Source organism: Orcinus orca, chromosome 10 (genome assembly GCF_937001465.1).
Source record: "Orcinus orca chromosome 10, mOrcOrc1.1, whole genome shotgun sequence".
NCBI classification, from domain to species: domain Eukaryota; kingdom Metazoa; phylum Chordata; class Mammalia; order Artiodactyla; family Delphinidae; genus Orcinus; species Orcinus orca.
Window position 1 is genome coordinate 49,453,312 of NC_064568.1, and position 19,046 is coordinate 49,472,357.

A 19,046-nucleotide genomic window follows, 5' to 3' on the forward strand; every position below is an offset into this window, starting at 1 on the left:
TATATCTTCCTATTATATCTTCCCTTTCAAGAGCCTTCTGAATCTGTAGTGAGAGAGAACCATCTACGAATTATTTCCATCTTTCTTTAATGACAAATGCTCTGGAATCTGGCTCCAGTAGACCTAGACATCCTTGACCATGTCTTATAAATCAGTTCAGTAATAGGGGAAACTGGAGATATTTAGTTTAAACAACTTAATGTCTGATTAGCATGGGGAAAATGCTCCAAGCAGTTATACACTATTGATTAGTCAATTGATTTTTTTTAAGGTCCTCTTAATCATTTTGTATTATTACAGGAAAGGGCTCCACTTCCCTGTTAATTTCCCACAGGCATCACTGCACACCAAAGAACTCAATGAATGACTTGGGCTTGAGTTCATCCCAGAGGAAGTGCTAAAATGTTCATTCCCCAGTTTAGGAGCAGTTGTAATTTACGGCTGTCATTAAAGTGTCTCTCATGTCTGATGTATTACTCTGTAAGTCCCCTGGGTTCAGTATGTATCCAGTCATTGGGAAGCCATGTCACAGCATCTATTGTTTAATATGACCAGCAATTAAGGTGACCAGTAATTAAGGGAATCTCATCATTAGCTCCAAAATAAGCAAACAGCACTTTGAAAACAAAGGAGCAGTTTAACTGTATAATTCAAATCTTGATGAGAAGCATTGTTTCCTTAAACGCACATACATAAAGTATAATAATAATTGGGGAGCAGACAAAACCAGAAAACTGAAATAATACCAGTTATAGCTTCTAGAATTGTATATAATTTCTGCAAAGTGATATCATTATCTTACTCAATCCTTGCAAAAAAACTTTGATGTAGGAAAAGCAAATATTTTTTGCCTCTTTTACAGATAAAGAAACCATCCCTCGCTAAATCTTTTGACTCCAGTTTATAGATTCACCCACTAAGCCACAGCCATCAAACAGCCTATTCACATCCTTGCAGAGAAGTGATTCAGTCTCTCTCTGCTTCTGTTGTACTCAGTGGGCTGGAGGGCCTCACACCTCAGGATAAAGAACAAAAAATCTGCATCATATCATCTTCAATATCAATGTAAATGTTTTCCACCAAAATTAAGATGTAATAAAATATAGCAATTTGGAAGTGCGAATGTGACATCTTAACATGAGAACACAGTAAATTTGCACTTTATAATGAAGAGGTCATTTACAGTAGAGAAATTAAATATATTTTGGTGGAGCACAGTCACAGGTCACTTCAATTACTTATTACGCTATAAAGTCCGACAATACTAGTGTGAATAGCTACAGGTCGCTGTAAACGAGAAAAATTCTCCAGGAGCTTTTCTTTTTTCTTTCTTTTTTTTTTTAGGAGCTTTTTTAAAGCTTCCCAACATTTTCAACCACTTAGGTGTTGTTATATTGTTTTCTTTCCTTTCTTCTTAATTGACGTATAGTAAATGTACAATATTATATGAGTTACAGGTGTACAATACAGTGATATCCAAATTTTTTTTTAAAAAAGCTTTTTTAAAGCTTCCCAACATTTTCAAACACTTAGATGTTGTTGTATTGTTTCTTATGTAGCATGTAAAATTAGGATATTAACTTAAGTACAAACGCTGATAGTATCAATACCAATTAAGCCTCTTCTAATAGCCCCAAGCTCTGTAAACCTGATAAACTCTAGTCAATGAAATGATTTGCTGACTGCTAAATATACAGATATATTTCTTTTATTTGTTGCTAATCATCTATAAACGTTCATTTAGAAATGAAATGGTCTAAGAATGTGAACTTTTGGATTCATGAGCATAAGGTGAATTTGCTTCAGACTAAATTCTTCTTGAGGCAGAAAATCATTTAGAGTGAGATTTCAGCATAGTAATCAGAGATAGAATGCAAGTTCCATGTGGGTAGGGACCTTGCTTTTTAAAAACTGAATCCTTAGTGCCTAGAACCGTGCCTGGCATATGGGAGGCATTTGGTTGGATGAATAAATGACTCAATGTATGAATGAATGAAAATTTAGCACAGCTGTATACAAAGCACAGTAATTCAGGGACAGATCAAAGAATCACTGAGTAAGATATACAGTCACAAATGTTTATAAAACAGAACAGGAGAGAGTTTGGTTAGTAGGAGCATAAATTCAAATTTAGAGGGACTTCCCTGGTGGTCCAGTGGTAAAGAATCCGCCTTATGATGCAGGGAACGCGGGTTTGATCCCTGGTCTGGGAACTAAGATCCAACATGCCGTGGGGCAACTAAACCTGCGCACCACAACTACTGAGCTCCCGCGGCTCAACTAGAGCCCGCGTGCTGCAAACTACAGAGCCCGCATGCTCTGGAACCCGCGTACCACAACTACAGAGCCCACGTACCCTGGAGCCTGCCCGCCACAACTAGAGAGAGAAAACCCGCCTGCCACAACTAGGGAGAGGCCCTCATGCCGCAATGAAAGATCCCGCATGCCTCAATGCAGATCCCGCGTGCCACAACTAAGACCCGATGCAGCCAAAAATAAATAAATTATAAATCTTAAAAAAAAATTTAGACCATTAGGAACATCTTTAAAAATCAGATTTATGTTTGGCTTCAAGTCAATTGTGTTATTAAAGAAAAGCTTTTCACATTTGAGGATATCTTGGGAAAAGAGGTGGACATGGGAATTTTAGCTTTTCTAGTTTGGGAACTTCTCAGTTAAAATGTCATTATAGTTACGAGAGAGCTATTCAACCATTATTTTTGAAATGTCATCTGCGTTTCTTCATAGTGCTGATTTTCTTTTTTTCATAGCAGGAAAAATACATCCATCACATAAGCAAGAGTAGTCAAAGGAGCTTGTTTGAATCAATAATGGAAATATTATTTAGAACAACAATATTTGTTACTCTGATATAAATTATGCAAACTGCATCTTGCACGACTGCTTTTCAAGTATTTTGTTTAAATTTGTTTTCAAACATTAGAAACTAAAAGTCCAAATTACTAATCCCTTCTTGATTTTCCAAAAATATTTTGAAATGTTAGAAAGTAACCATTTGAAGTTTGCATAAAAGGAATAAAATAAACCTAATAAGATTTTTCCAGGTTGATTTTATAGAGAATTACCTAGAGGTAAGGAGTAATTTTAGGTTTAAACTCACGCAGGCTATAGTTTATTTCTGAAGTATTATATGTGATTACACTAAAAATTACTGGTAATGCACCATTATATTAGCGCTTTTAAAAATCCTTTTTACCACTAATTTAACATTATAGCAATATTATTTTTTAGCCATAAAATGAATGGAACTAAAGTAATATATCATGGACCTTTATTTAAAATGGTAATGAATTATTTTTAATGTATCAAGATGTAACTCTAAGAAAAACTCCTCAAGGCTTCAAAAGGTCAACGTATTTATTGAATTAATGATAACTAGAGTTTACTATGTATCTCATGGCCATGCATTATACATGCCTACATTTTTTTTTCCTGGAACATTTCAGTCCATGAGTTATTATTTTTAGCTGTCTATCATTATCAAAAAGCAGAGAAAACAAATTTAATGTTTCTTCTTTTTTTTCAAAATTTATTTATTTTATTTTATTTATTTATTTTTGGCTGTGTTGGGTCCTCATTGCTGTGTGCGGGCTTTCTCTAGTTGTGGCAAGCGGAGGCTACTCTTCCTTGTGGTGCATGGGTTCCTCATTGTGGTGGCTTCTCTTGTTGCAGAGCACAGGCTCTAGGCGTGCGGGCTTCAGTAGTTGTGGCACGTGGGCTCAGTGGTTGTGGCTCACAGGCTCTAGAGCACAGGCTCAGTAGTTGTGGTGCACAGGCTCAGTAGTTGTGGCTCACAGGCTCTAGAGTGCAGGCTCAGTAGTTGTGGTGCACGGGCTTAGTTGCTCTGTGGCGTGTGGGATCTTCCCGGACCAGGGATCGAACCTGTGTTCCCTGCATTGGCAGGCGGGTTATTAACCACTGCGCCACCAGGGAAGTTCCTAATGTTTCTTCTTGATTAAAAAAAAAATAGTTTCCTCTTCTTAAGTTTTTTAAAAAAGTGTTTTCCCACAATTCATAGCAGGTGTCTACTGTGACACTCATTGATCATGTGTGGTGAGCAGTACTGGCATTTCCATTCTGTCTTGGCATCCCCAGTCAAACCTTTCAAAAGTTAGAACTAACTCTTCATTGTTCCTTATTAGACAGAGCTCATGAATTGACAGGCAGTATGGCTGAGTGAAATACTGTGTAAGACCATCAAACTCTATCTTCTCGTCAATTGATTCCAATTTTAGTTAGATTTCTTTCACCTGAACCTTAAGAAAGATGAGGATGCTTTATTATTTTTAAAAAATCTTTTTGATCTACAAGTATTTTCAGTGGTTTACTCTCACTGCCATTTGGTTTCCATTTCTTGAAACCAAATGTATTACTTCTCATCCAAATAGTTCAGTTTAATCCCTCCCCTCACATATGCACAAATGAAGAATTCAATTCTGCTAAATGCGGAGGAGCACAAAGGGACATCTTTGAATTTCATACTGAATAATGGAAAGATGGTCATCAATATGCATGAAAGGTTGCTGTGCACAGCAGGGTGAAATATTTTGATGTCAAAGACATTCGTCAAAAATATTTTAATAGTCAAACATATTACAGAAGTCTGAGTGGCCCTGTTCCCTTAACACGTGGAAATATTCAATTACGATACTGATAACTGATATCTCTTATTTAAAAAAGAAAGTCCTATGTTCTTTACATATTTCACGATTTCCACTTCCACCTTGTCATTTTATACCATTTTATTCTCTTTTAAATGAGACTACGCCTTAAAAATTCAGCATTCTAGCATTTAAGTTTGGAAACCAAACATCTTCAACCAACAGACTACAACTTCTCTTTCTACTCTATGCCCCAATTCCACCTTTCCTGAAGTCATGGTGACACACTCACGGCCTCTCCACTAGCAGAAATCTTTTTTTTTTTTGGTCATTTGTATATGTTCTCTGTTGAAATTTCAGTTCATTCTATTGACCATTTTTATTTTTTGAATTTTATTTATTTTTTATACAGCAGGTTCTTATTAGTTATCTATTTCATACATATTAGTGTGTATATGTCAATCCCGATCTCCCAATTCATCCCACCACCACCACCTTCCCCCACCACTTTCCCCCCTTGGTGTCCATACATTTGTTCTCTAGGAATCTTAAGATTAGTAAGACACAGGAAATACACCAAGAAGATTCATTGTATACAACCAGGCTCTGGCCTTCAAGTAGGCCCTATAACTTCCCCCAGGGAGAGTGCTAATGTGACTGCTCCTACTAAAGGTGGATCTAGAAGCAACAGAGGGAGTCTGCAGAAACTGGGCCTAATTCTGCTCCCTATAGGAGGCCAAGGTGCTGATGGAAGGAACCAAATCACTGTAATCTGGCTCCCTCCAAACTACTCTACATATAGGAAAAGACTGTATGTAGTATTTATATGTATAGTGAACCTCCCTCTAAACTCTCCCGAACTGTATAATACAGATAATGTCTTTACACATCTATACACACAGGCTTGCACTTACACACCATGTAAACCTCAGTCTTAGCTGAGTGGCAGTAGCCATGGATTTCAGTCTTGATCTTCTGTGAAATGACCAGGTAAGATCAAGACACGAACCTCAGTTTTCTCTTCTGTAAAACAGTCTAGCTTTATCTACCTAGAATGTTGTGAGCTAGACAGATAGATAGATAGATATACAGATATTTGGAAAGTATTATTACTGCATGGGAAAGCTCTTTTTAAAAACAGTTATATTAAGGATATTAACATTATAGAAGGTACGCGCATGTTTCATTTCCAAAATTAAACAGTAAATTATACGTTTAACACTCAAAGACCCATAAATAATTTCAAGTTGTGAAAGGAACAGAGCACACTTATTTTCTCTCCTCACAATGTATGTCTGTCTATCTACAGACACATGTTCTCTGAGGTATTTGAGAATAATAATATGAGAAAATATATTTTGAGAGACATGATGCAGAGTTTGACCAATGTTAATAAATAAATGTCTTAACTTTGAGCTGGACTATTGTTTAAAGAACTAGGTTGTCTGTTCAGTAAATAAAATCCCACGGTTTTCCTGAGAGTGATGTGATTCTTAGTTAGGTTTCTGACCTTTGGCTTAAGGTCAGATGATTTTTCAATGCTATTCCTACAAAAAGTGCAGAGTAAATTTGTCCTGTTTAGAAATGACAGGATGCCAACCGACCGCTCACAGATTTCCAAGAGGCACTTGAAGGGATGCTTAGTCCTCTTCAGAGGATTAGTTAGCAAGCATCATATCAGGACGCTGCTCAGTTTATTCCTGGTGCCACTCACATTCTGAGACAAAGGAAAAGAAACACAACAGATGTGGGAGGAAAAGTATGGGTTTTTTTGGTTTGTTCTGGTATAAATGCACTCCATCACCTGCAGGGAGTGAGTGCTTAAGGGTCAAGAACTGATGACTCCCATCTTCAACCTGAGTCCCTTCAGGAAACTAAGCAGAACAGATGTCCGCTGACCCTGCTGTGCTGCTGGCCACTCCTCTCTGGTCTGCCCCCTGAGAAGGGGGCAGTCCCCCAGTCCTTTTCATAGGGCAGTCACCATCCATCACCTCAGGGATTCTTAGCAAAGTCAACTGGGCTCAACTGCTTCACTTAGAGAGAGGCTTTGCTTAGCACCAGAACAAGTTTCATGGTTCTTGTGATTTACCTAATAGCCAGCTCAGTGCATCATCCTTTCTGCAACAAACAAGCAAACTACCACAGTCACTATAACGCCGCTCATCACTCCAGGCCAATACCCACGTCCACACCTCTCAGGAATCGGGACCTTGTGCTCTTGAGCACTGGACTCCTAAGGTGTTACCCCCAACCTCTGCCTTTGAGCCACTATTCTTGTTTCATGGTTGCAGGGGCCTGTATCCTCTTTCCGCAGTAGATCTGCCATTTCCTTTCCTTGCTTTGCACTCTTAAGAGTAGGGGATTGGAGGCAATGACAGTGGGTGGATGTGAAAGACAAAAGAAAAAAATATTCAAGAGATGACAACATTTTAACATGAAAATTATCTGGAGCTAGTTAAATGGTTACTCTGACATATGCAAAGACATTCAGATACACGTGGGATTTTCTCTGCCTATGACTGATCTTGGCCCTTTGGAAAATACTAGTCAAAGTAGATGGTTTCTCGTCTCCATATGATACACCCTGAGCATACACCTTTTCTCTAAGAAGGAGAAAATGGGAGGGGGGGCAGGTAAAAATTATCTAATAAGAACAATGAGCTGCTTTGGGCTAAACACGTAGAAAAATAAGCAAAAGAGAAAAAGTGAAGATCAGAGAGAGAAACAAAGAGAAGAATAAAGCTTCTCATAAAGAAAATAGACCCATATATTTGTAACATTTAAATATTTTTTAAAAAGCACTGTTCATCTTTTAGCCTCAATCCTCAATACTTATCAAAAAAGTAACATGATAGAGAGTAAATACATTCTAAATATCACTTGCACTACCAAATTGCACAGACCCCAGTACCTCTGCCCCAGATTTCCAAGGGGCTCATTTGGTGTCACCACCTAATCTGACAGTTAACAAAGAATGTCAACAGAAAAAATTTAAAAGTGCTAGAGAGTGAAACATATTTCTAGCAATAAACGGGGGAAAGAGAGCCCAACAAAAGCTGAAAAAAAAAAAAAAAACCAAAAACACGTAGTGAGCCTCAGCTCAAAAACTCTGTTATTTCAACAAAAAGCAGTCAATTCTAATGAGAGGCATCCCCAACCATTCAGATCCAATTCGTGGAACAACAGATGTGCTGGATGGCTGTAGGCGACATACACTCAGCTGTTCTCACCCTGGCTAGCCCTGAGAATCAACAAGGATGCAGTGGTGCCAGGCTAAGGTGACTTTCCCTTGCTAAAGTCTCTAAAGTGCATCAGTTCACTCAGAAGAAGGCACCTTTTTGGAACGTATCCCAAATGAACATGATTCTTATTTTCTACTCTCTCAGGACTACTACATCCTTAACCCCATGCTCCTGTGGCTATGACATGAAAACATGCATTTGGACAATTGAATTGCTTGGAGCAGTAATTTTGTATTAACACAATGGATACGTTTATCTCCTGTACCGACATAAGCGTAGCTTTTTCATTCTTGAAAACACAGATCGAAATGGAGTACAGGAAGTTTCCACTGGATGGCTATCACCCCCTACCAAATACGGCATCTTCTCCCCAAATATCACATCTTGTAGCAGTGATAAATACAGAAAATCTGGCAAGAACTATCATTTTGTAGGAAGTCTCTGTTATTTATTGATACCACTGAGTTAATCTTCAAAGAGATCTTCTCCCTCAATCATTGTTTCTTATCAGACAACAAAAGACTTAAGAGTTGAAAATCCCAACCAATCCAGGAGATCTTGAGGATTTTGCCCAAGATGTTTTGGATGTTTTTGCTTTAAAGAGAGTTAGATTATTTAAGAAAATTGTTCTCAGCATTAGACATACTGGTTTAGATCCCAGCCACACTGAGCACTGCTTCTCTGTAAGTCCAAAATCGAACTTGAGTTTGTGCTTAATGTTCTTCTTCTGTAAAATGAACCTCTAATGACTTATGTTATATGTTTTTAATATTAAATGAAATAACATACATTAAATAAGAGGTAAAGTACCCAGTGCAATTGAACAAACATTAGGTAATGTTCGTATAAGAGATTATACCACTTAACTAACCGAGAAGTCTGAGATAAGTTTTTTCCATCATGAAAGGATGGATGTATTATACCTGAAGACATTAGAGAAAATACTAGAAGTGAGTGTGGTACACACACGTGTATGTATAATCCTCATAGTCTGCTGTCGTGACTTCAGGTGAAACTATTTTCTCTCCATGCAAAACTTAATATTTTCAAGTCACATTCTATAATTACTTGAACTGCTGACAATCTAGAAAAACAGGGATTCTGGAAATAAATCCCAGCCAGTATCTAGCTGATATGCATCCACGCCAGAGGAACACCTTATTACGCCAGCTCAGTGTCTTTGAAAAAGAAAAATTAAAAGTTAAATAAGAAAGTGTTTTCTCTCCCTCAGCCCTCTAGTTCATTTTTATATCTTCCATCCACGTTTTGCTGCATTTCTCCCAAGCTGCAGTACCATTTAAAATATGCATTTGTAATGTATTTGCTTCAGAATAGCATAAAACTGTACACACTGAAAAGGTATTCCTAAAACACAAAACCCACAAGGAACCATCTGAGGAATTTCCATCTCAGCCTCCCTCCTTTATAGAAATGGCAACATTTTCATCTAATAATATATCTAAATCAATACGGTCCCCACGACCAGCACATGCCAATTGCGCTGATGGCACAACTCCTGAAATTTTCAGAGTCAAAGAAACGCCAAGACACCTAGAACTTGAAGAGATGTTCCCTTTCAAACTCCAACTCCATGAGAACATGGCAACAGACTTCAAACATCAAATGTATCATTTCCCACAGAACAATATTTATTTCTCCTTTCTGAAACTGCCCAAAGTGATTCAGGTCCTGGAAATGTGACTTGTTAAGGACATTTGTAAAAGGACATTTAATTCATCCTCTTCTCTTGCCCTAAAAGATATTAACCTCTCCCATCCCCATCTCAACCCCGGCAAGAGCCACTCAAATCGAGGACGGTCAGAAAGGCATCTGGAATAGGACAGTAGGCCTTGACAACTGTGGATGAAAGAGTATTAAGCTCAGCTCTTCAGAAAATACCTTGATTGTCCATGACATACGGTCATTTCTTTTTGTTTAGGACTCACAGAGTGAGGATCAAGAGCAGGAACCAGGCAAAATGTCTAGCAGCCTGGGCATTTTGTTGTAGCAGCAATACCTAAAGGTGTACCCTGCATAAACTCTCCTTCTGCTCTTCCTGGAGGCATGAACACATGGGGTCTATTGGAAACTGGCCATTAAAAAAAAAAAAGAAAAAGAAAATCTAGTGCTCTTTTGGAAGTGAAGAAGTCTGATATTATGATAACAGGATGCTCACTGGCAGAAAATAAAAGGTTTAAGGGACAAATTATGTCCTTTAGTGGTATACGGAAACTTGCAAGAATCATAAGGATTTCGAGAAGAGCTGACCAATAGAACTTTCTGAAGAAATGGGAATGTTCTATATATGCTGGAACAGGTGCACTTGAAATGTGGCTAGCCTGACTGAGGAACTGAATCTTAATGCTCAAATTTTATTTAAATTTAATTAACTTAATTTAAAATGTAAATAGTCATACATAAGTAGTGACTACTACATCGAATTGAGCAAGTTCAGAGTCATCACTCCGAGTTTACTGAGAGCCTTTATACACCAGTTTATTTTCTCAAAAACTGTTATACAAGGAAACAGGTCTCAAACATGTGTATTAATATTTATGACTATGCGATTGCAAAATCACAGTGAATTAAACATAAATGCACTATCTCTACTAGTTGAAACTGTACCAATCTACTTGACCTATGGGCTTTTTCCATGTCTGTTATGGCCTTACAGAGAAAGAGGTGAAATTAGAAGGAAAGAGTCACTTGCTTGCCTATTTTGCAATCAGTGTGTCCCTGCATTAGTATCAGAACGTCATAAGAAAAACCAGAATGGAGAGTGAAAAACAACAGCAACAACCAGGAGTATCTGATGGAGAGGGAAGATGTAAAGGATTAAAGGACAGTAATCTTTCATTCCTACTACTGTTCAGAATAGGAGGTCCATGTGCCAACAATCAGATAAAGTGGAAAGCTAATACATTTTAAGATGTATTTTGCCAGCACAGTAGAATGCAACCACAGGACCCAAGAATTCTGAAGCTCCAAGGGCCTTTAAACATTATCCATTTCAAACTCTCCTGCAGATAAATAAGTCATTTGAAGCCCAGAGAAGTGAAGTGTCCAGTGTTCCTGAGATAATAGCCAACCTCAGTCCCAGATCTCCTAGTCTGAGTTCTCTCCGCTATGACTTTCACGCTCATTCTGCTGAACACAGACTGAGTCTTGAGCAGAGAAAGAGCCTCATCTCCGTCCCAACAAGTCCCAACCTCCGGTGAGTAGAAAATAATGTTTTAACCATGCTGCTGTGCTTGATACAAAAGTTCCCTTCACCAACACGGCATTCCTAAAAACCATGCAGTTTACACAATTTACCAAACACTGTGAAAAAAGAAATTATAATACACAGATGTCTTAAGAGAATGCTTTATATAGGGACAGTTTTTGAGTTTAATGTGTATTTTTGCTATGAAGGTGGTTTGTGCTGTACTTAAAGGAGACATGAGTTCAAGAGAGACAGTTCCAAATTACCAAAGCAAATGACTACTCATCTTATGCTTTTTGGTGACTCAGTGGCACCATGAAAAGTCATTAAGATAGAAGCAAACAATTACTGAAAGGAGCAAAACCAAACAAGCAACCTCCTTTTAGATCTAGAACTTAGATATTAGCCAGCTCAAAAACTCTCATTTTACAGGTGAAAAAACTGAGATGGCAGATTTTAAATGACTTGTTTCAAGTCACACAGCTAGTAAGTAAAAGAACTGAGTCTTAGAGGCAGGACTTTTGTCTCCAGGTTTGGAATTTTTTGTTATTCTAAAAACCACACTAAGATCGATGTCTATAAAACAGAAAAACAAAGAAAAGGACAATTATCCTATGTATGTCATTATTGTTTTAAAATGTCTGTTATTTTTCATTGGAGGTATATTTGACATAACACGTTCCATGTTTTGTATGTAATCACAGGGATTACTGATGGAAGGAAGAAAACTGCGTTTCACGAGTTATGTAAAAGATCAGGCAATAAATACACAGTACGGCCTAAATTTTATCGACTTTCCTGGTCCTCAGACAATCTTCTACAGATAAATGCCACTACTGCTGATAAGAGCAAGAGATAAATAACACTGCACATTTTAAATGCCATGTACTTTGAATTTTATACTGTGCTCTTATAAATGAATCCACGAGAGAGAAAGCAAATGCTAAATAAATACAGTGGTGGGGCTTACATTCTTGTGTTGCTGGTTTTGTTGATGATGACAGATTTCCCTGTTTGATCCACGTTGTGATCCAACCCAAAGTAAGCTGCCACTCGATGGACAAGCATCCTCTGATAGGACGACATCTGAGGAAACTTTTTATAATGATTACTGGAAAGGAATACAAGAAACAGCAGCATCAGCAAATTCGTTTCTGGCCTGTAGTACCTTTTAGAGGCACACCAACAAAACCAGTTCTTTTTCATCCAAACCATTAAGCTTATTTCATTTCTGGCATCACGTGAGGTCCTCATTTCCAGACACATATTCCACTGACAGATGTACTGATTAAGTTACAATAAGTGTTTTTGTTTTATAGTTGCACATTTCTCAGACCACAGAGAACTTAATGTCCACTGGAAAGTGTTCTGTTTTGGTCCAGGATACCTTATCAACAGAGCCAGGCACAGGACAAATGACATGACATAATACGGGACTGCAGATGCCTATCTGGAGATATGTCATTACATGGTTGACACTGAAAGCAGTACAATTATTTCCAGGCATAACTGACTACAGCCAGCTGGCGCCCATTAAAAAACTATAATAAAAATGAAAAGGGTCGCTTCTTGTTACTGCTACTCTATGCTAATCAGTGGCCCCCTGTTTATAGCCGTTTTGTCAGGAATTTAACAGGCGGGAGCACACACGGTCCAAGCAACAATTCCCATCAGCACATAGCTCCTAACTCCAATAGCATCTCTATTTAATGAGTCAGCAAACACGTTAAATAATGTTTTATCTATCCCTAAAAATCTTTCCAGAATGAATAATTAAACCCAAATACCAAACTAAGACATATCAGATTAATTAACCGGCATTGCAATTTAACATACTTGTTGTCACCAATGAAATCAATAATTTCCTGCTCCATTTTCAAGAGTATCATCCTGTCTCTGCAAAATAAATGTTAAAATGAAAAGGCTTTATGTACTTTCCATTCCCAAAGACTTAACAATTTCATTTATATGTATGGAAAAGATTGTTTAAATCTATGTGGCTACAAATCAGTATCTAACTCTTCTCTGGAATATGCTGTCCAAATACCTGTAATTCCATTCTGTTTAAGATTATTTCTCATCTCATTTGTTAAGTATTTTGTAATATTGAAACTCCTGTAGTTTTTAATATTAATTAAGGCATGCAAGGTATTAGGCCCATAAAACACATCAAGTAAATTTTATATTTTAAATTGATAGGAAACTGGAACAAAGCTAAGCCTAAGTAGTTGGTTCTATAGCTGTACTGATGCATATTTGGTTTATTTGACATTGATTCTCATCCTCTATTTTTTCCCCTTAATCAGTATCTCTTTGTGACCAGAAAAGCAGAACTTGTAAACTGTAATTTATTCATTGGCTAAGTACCCAGGAATTAAGACTATTTATACACAGTACACATGCAAACTATTTGCAGAAAAAAGAAAATACAAGAGACAGTTTAAGACATCAGAGAAGAAGCCTGCCTTTTACAACTCTCTTCTTAGAAGTGTTTGGATTAATGAGTTTGATTGTAATATTCTACTTGACTCTTCTAGAAATGAGAGGTTTACTTAATAATTTACCTGGAATTATTCTTTAATGTGTTAATCAGAAACTCGTGTAAGTCTATGCCTGTAGAATCCGTATATTCTTGGCTGCAATCTGAAACAAATAGCAGGATGGAGTTGTCAGAAAGGCCGATGGGGAGGTGGGGTGGAAAAGGTTTTCCCAACCTTTCCCGATCCCTTTTGCTCAGGTAAACTTTAGGTGAAGCTATTGGTGTGAAAGATACATGTTACAAAACTAGCAACCTGGTAATATTACATCAGGATGAAAATTAGATTCGGGGATTGAGAACACCCAGTAAATTCCCAGTGTGAAAAGACCCAACTGTCATAGGAGAGGAAGTGGGCACAGTCTGGGTGGGTGGGTGGAGTCAAATGTCATGTGTTCATTCTGTGCTGTCAATCAGCAAGGGCACGACCTCCCTGTGACAGTGAGGGGTACTCCCAACCCACAGAGAGAGCTCTCAAGAGTTTGAGATACCATGGAACTCTCTTTCTCTTAAAACAGAGAAGGCAAAAACTGAAAGTTCTGTTATAAGACTGTCTAAATAATAATCAATACAAAGTATAGGAGGGCACTAAATATTTCCAAGTCTTTCAAGTCTTTTGATGCTGGCTAAAGCTTAATTTCTAAAGCCATCTTAGGAAGCTGTACTTTTTTACTCTTGGATACACCTTGGTTTTAGATATTCAGCAGCAGAGATAATCATTATAGGCAGATATGTGGTTATAGAGCATAATATGAGAAGTAGTTGTCATTTCTCAGCTCATCAGATGCCCTATGCTCCTTCAGTTATTTTTTAAAAAAATAGTCTACTGCCAAGCTATTTATTCATGGTATTCTTCATTTCAACTTAGTTTTGTTTTTCCCTCTCTCTCTTTTTTTGGTTTTAGTTTTGTATAATTATACGTAAGGCAACAATTTGAAAAGCCCGGATTGTAGATTTGGGGGTTTTAGAAGGAATAACTTTTGGGGAAGAATTTTTATTGAAGTAGAAGTGTGTATATTTTAAATGAGACATTATGGAGCAGTATATGGGTTGCAGAGACCAAATTCATCTGTGCCAGATAAAATGTTAATATGTGTTCCATTGACATTGGTATATACATCTGTGCTTTGGGGATAACAACACTTACCACTTATCGACTGAGAATTGCTAATCCACTATCTGTTTCTTAAGATAAACATGAAAGTTAAGATATAAAACTGGGTACTATTACTGTTCATCAATTCGAGTTAACTGGACTAATAAACCTGAATTAAGAACATATTTATAGTCACTCCCTTGTACAAACTTCTCATTGAAAATAGGATATCCAAACGAATATCCAAAGAAATATGTGATCCTAAAAGTAACCTTTCTAGATACACAAAAATGACACCATGAACAGAAAAAAAAAATCAAGGTCACATCACCTTTTACACACACACATACGTACACATATAAAATTATATGCAGAATTTGGTGGGAGGTGACATGTGTGTAAAATCTATAATGTATTCTGTGACTATTTATGCGTCCAAATTAAGTTAAGGAAACATTTTCACATTCACCTTTTGATAACATTCTGATCTTGGGTTTTTCACAGGTTTTATCTTTGTTTTTATCCTTTTCTTTTTCTCTTTCAGAGTCATCTTTCCTAGATTTATCATCCTCTTGCAGGCTGGGAAAACTGGAAAGCTGTAAATGAATTGATTCCTGTTGGGGAAAAAATATAATAATTTAGGGCCAGATTTAAGAATCTCTGTCTGGTTTCCATTTTGCATAGAGATTATTAAGAACAGGAAAATGAAAGCCAGGTGCAGATTTTTTTTTTCTTAAATGGTAAAAAATTAAACCTGTCAGAAAAATAATTGCCCTTTAAGGTGAATTAAACTTCAGAAGTCAATGGAAGGTCATGAGAAGTATATAGTACTAAAAGTTTGCCTCATGAATATTAACCATAAGCAAGTTAAATTTCCGTAGATAACAACACTGATTTTCTCTACAGGTTTATTTTTAAACACCTAGGAAAAATTTTCTTTATCAATAAGCTTGCATCACAGCTCCTGTCATGTCTCAAAAAAAGAAAAAAAGAGGCTTCTGCAGTTCTTTTCTATAATTCCTTGTAAGGAAAAATTGGCACAAACACAGACAGACAGATACTATGAATCATAATTACAGAAAAAACAGAGATAAATAAAGGCCATGACAGCCAATTTACAATTAAAAATCTGTTTTAGAACCATATCAATAATGATTTCTATCACTATGAAAACTCAAGATATAGAATTGCAGGAATCTTAGGTATGGGCTATTATCATACATTGTTTACAAAGGCTATTAATAAATCATCGTAATATATGGTTACAATAAGCACTGCCTTTTAGAAAAGGTAGAAAATAGGACTATATTTTCCATCAGTTATATATAAATATTTAATATTATTTTAATTCTAGCATCAGTTAATCCTTTCCAAGGTGTAAGATTCTCTTGAACTGATGCTTGGTTGACCATTTACAGTATTGGGACTGGATCCACTTTTATATCTATTGATTTTTCACTGAAAACAGATCATTTTGTATTAACTCATATATCAGCCATTTGGTTGATAGTATGTTCACTGTTTTGAAGAAGAATGAGCCAAATTATGTTTTTCAGTTTTATGAAAAAACTACACTATGATTAAAACTATGACAAATGAGCCAACATTAAGCCCACTGGCTCTTATGTAAGAGACGATTTGATGGGAAAGCTTTCTTCTACTAGCGACATTAACATTTATGATGCGGGAAAAAAATATTCCCAATGACTAATAGTGTTTCTCACTGATAACTAAACTAATGCTCCTCTACATGTGACTAAACTATGCCTCTACATCCTCAAATTATGGTCAGTCTGGGATTCTTAACGGTTCTTGGTAAATCTAGCTAATCTAACAAGCAGAAAACAAAAATCCTCCAAAGGCAAATTTCTTTTTTTGGGAGAGGCCCCATTGTGTATTCCAGGTGGAATAAAAAGTCACCATGTTTGGAAAGATGCATGATACAGAGGATGGAATAAAACACCTTCTCATGGTAAATATTTATCTTAGCCGGGTTTCCTGATATCCACATGTTTATCCTCGGGATGGACATATACAAATTATGTAAAATGGAGTGTAATTTGATTGTAAGGTCTTTTATCACCGGACTTGGGACAGAAATGTCTCAGTCTGCAGAGATTCAGGCAGACTTCGGGGTTACGGTTTGCTTCCACTTGTTAAGGAAACAGCTGGAACATTTCTGGCTCTGAGTGGGGAAGAATCGATTCGACAGTGGATCAGGGGAGGAAAGTGATGGTACCAGGCCATGGCAGTGGTCTCATTGCTTCTTCAAAACCGATTGAACCATCCAGCCTCGGTAAGTTTGAATCTAAAATCAAAGAGGCTTGGAAATATAAATGTAAGAGCACAGGCTGAAGGACATCATTTACCAAAAATATGTACAAACTCATGCCGTGTGTTGACAAATACCATACTCAGAAACATACCTGTCTTTTCTACACATTCTGGTGTTGAAAGAACACACAAAAGTGCTATAGAGTTGGTAAAAAACAATCTGTTCTTTTTTAATATTTTTATTGATATGCTCAATAATAAAATACAAGTATTAATAAATACATCGGTACAGGATAAGTTTATATCCAACAACAGGAAAAGAATGATTCAAGTTGCAGTAATACACTGATAGGTAAATAGTATAACATTAGAAAAGCAAAACTCCTTTAACTTAAGGACAGGCTGAACCATCAGCTATGGGTCTGAGATCAAGTAATACAGGTAGCAAGAGTTTTTCCCACGCAGGAAAATGAAGGCAGTTTTCCAAATACTGTGAATATACAAACATTGGGGAAGCAATACAATCCGTATACTGTATACTTCGGCCAGTGTTCTCAGGGATTCAGTTCCCACATTTTGTTTAAGTGCCAGTAGTACCTAATGAAGGCATTGCATTCAAGCTCAAAGGTCTGCTTCTTTATTTTCTAAAAAAAGTAGCACGGCCACTCGCTTATTTGTGTGTCTATCAGCCCCCTGCTTCCACCACACCTCAGCCAGTCCAAAGAGAGGCTTGCAAGCTCTAATTTCTACAAAGCTAGTCTTAGTTACTCAGCTTGGAACCAGCAGGAACAAAGCACCGTTTGCCTCTTATTTCTCTGCACCAGTTGTATGGAGAACCTAGACTTAGGTCCAGGATGGGCACAACGATACAGATGATCTCTTAAAAAATTTCCTCCTGGTACTTGTCAAATAGGATAAAAAGCAGATGAAATCTATAAAGGCTGTCCTCCTCTGCCTGGCATTAGAAGTGGGGGACCACTGGGACATTACTTCTCCCAGGGTCTGTCATTCTGCAGTGTTAACATATATTGTGTGCATTACATCACAAGCCATCAATCAATGTTGAATAATATAAGCTGTGATATTCACATTATTCCCCCTTTTCAATCTCCCTTAAAAGAAGAAGCACAAATAAAATGCTGAACAAAAGCCACATATTTCTCAGAGCCCAAGTAAAATAAAGCCTGTGTATGAAACATAGGGATGGCTACTGAAAGCTAGCCTGCCCATGGCTTACGACATGGGTGGCTTATTAAGGAAATGAGGCTAGGGAAAAAAAATACTCTTAGGACAAAATCTATAAGGAATTTATTTTTGGTCCTTTTAAAGAAAGTGCTCTCAATGCTCTCTGTACCCATGAGGAGAATTTAGACTATTTTAATTAAAGTAAAAAGAGCGAAGCAAAACAAGGCCCAACAAAAATAATGCTATCTTAATCAATTTTTCCTCCTCTGGGCTCAGATAAATCATTTTACTTGTCTTCACTGCTCTCAGCCTCTGATAAAATAAGGAAAATATTTTAGCAGCAAGACCATTTTTATAAAAATGAATATGATGCCTGAAAGGCAAACAAAAATAAATACGATGTGAAGTTTCCCATTTTGTCACAGAAGGGTTTTGTCGGAATTTGAATTTTTAGAGCTTAATAGTCTTGCTATAAGGAGCAAAAATAGGTATAAGGATATGCAGCAATGTATTAATAATATTAACTCAAATTCACCATCATCTAAGATTTATTTCTGGACAATTTTTCCAGTAGTGAGAAATCTCTACCAAAGGCCATAAAAGTATGTCTCCAAAACTCAATGCACCTTATTCACTATTTCTGAAGTTTCATAAAAGCCAAGATTTGTGTTTTTATAGGCAAGTGCATTTTGGGGAGGTAAGAATTTCCAATAAGGAAGGAGATGGGATACTGGGGACGATATTTGGTTCAGTTTTATCAAGAGAGAGCCTTTGAGGAATATCAGCACGACTGTGCTTACATTTTAAGTTTTAATCTAAATTCTTTTGAATTCCTTTCCATTTGCAGTTTTCAGAGGGTCTGGAAAAAAACAAATGTAATACTTTG

At 37.0% G+C, this 19,046-nt stretch overlaps 1 protein-coding gene across 31 annotated transcripts in view; it reads right to left on the reverse strand.

The window, feature by feature from the left end:
• Window positions 1-19,046, reverse strand: part of ARPP21 (cAMP regulated phosphoprotein 21) — a 179,282-nt gene that overhangs the window by 94,813 nt on the left and 65,423 nt on the right. For 30 of the 31 annotated variants that reach the window (XR_007479685.1, XR_007479684.1, XR_007479682.1 and 27 more), the window contains 4 exons: window positions 15,171-15,315; window positions 13,634-13,712; window positions 12,906-12,965; window positions 12,040-12,180 (listed from right to left, as the gene is read on the reverse strand). Coding sequence is in view for 27 of the 31 variants with exons in the window: in XM_033402201.2 (XP_033258092.1) it covers window positions 12,040-12,180; window positions 12,906-12,965; window positions 13,634-13,712; window positions 15,171-15,315 (425 nt within the window). In the remaining 4 variants the exon portion in view is untranslated. Of the gene's footprint in view, window positions 1-12,039; window positions 12,181-12,905; window positions 12,966-13,633; window positions 13,713-15,170; window positions 15,316-17,180; window positions 19,020-19,046 lie in introns of those variants that run through there. The other variant, XM_004277928.3, reaches the window with a different exon arrangement.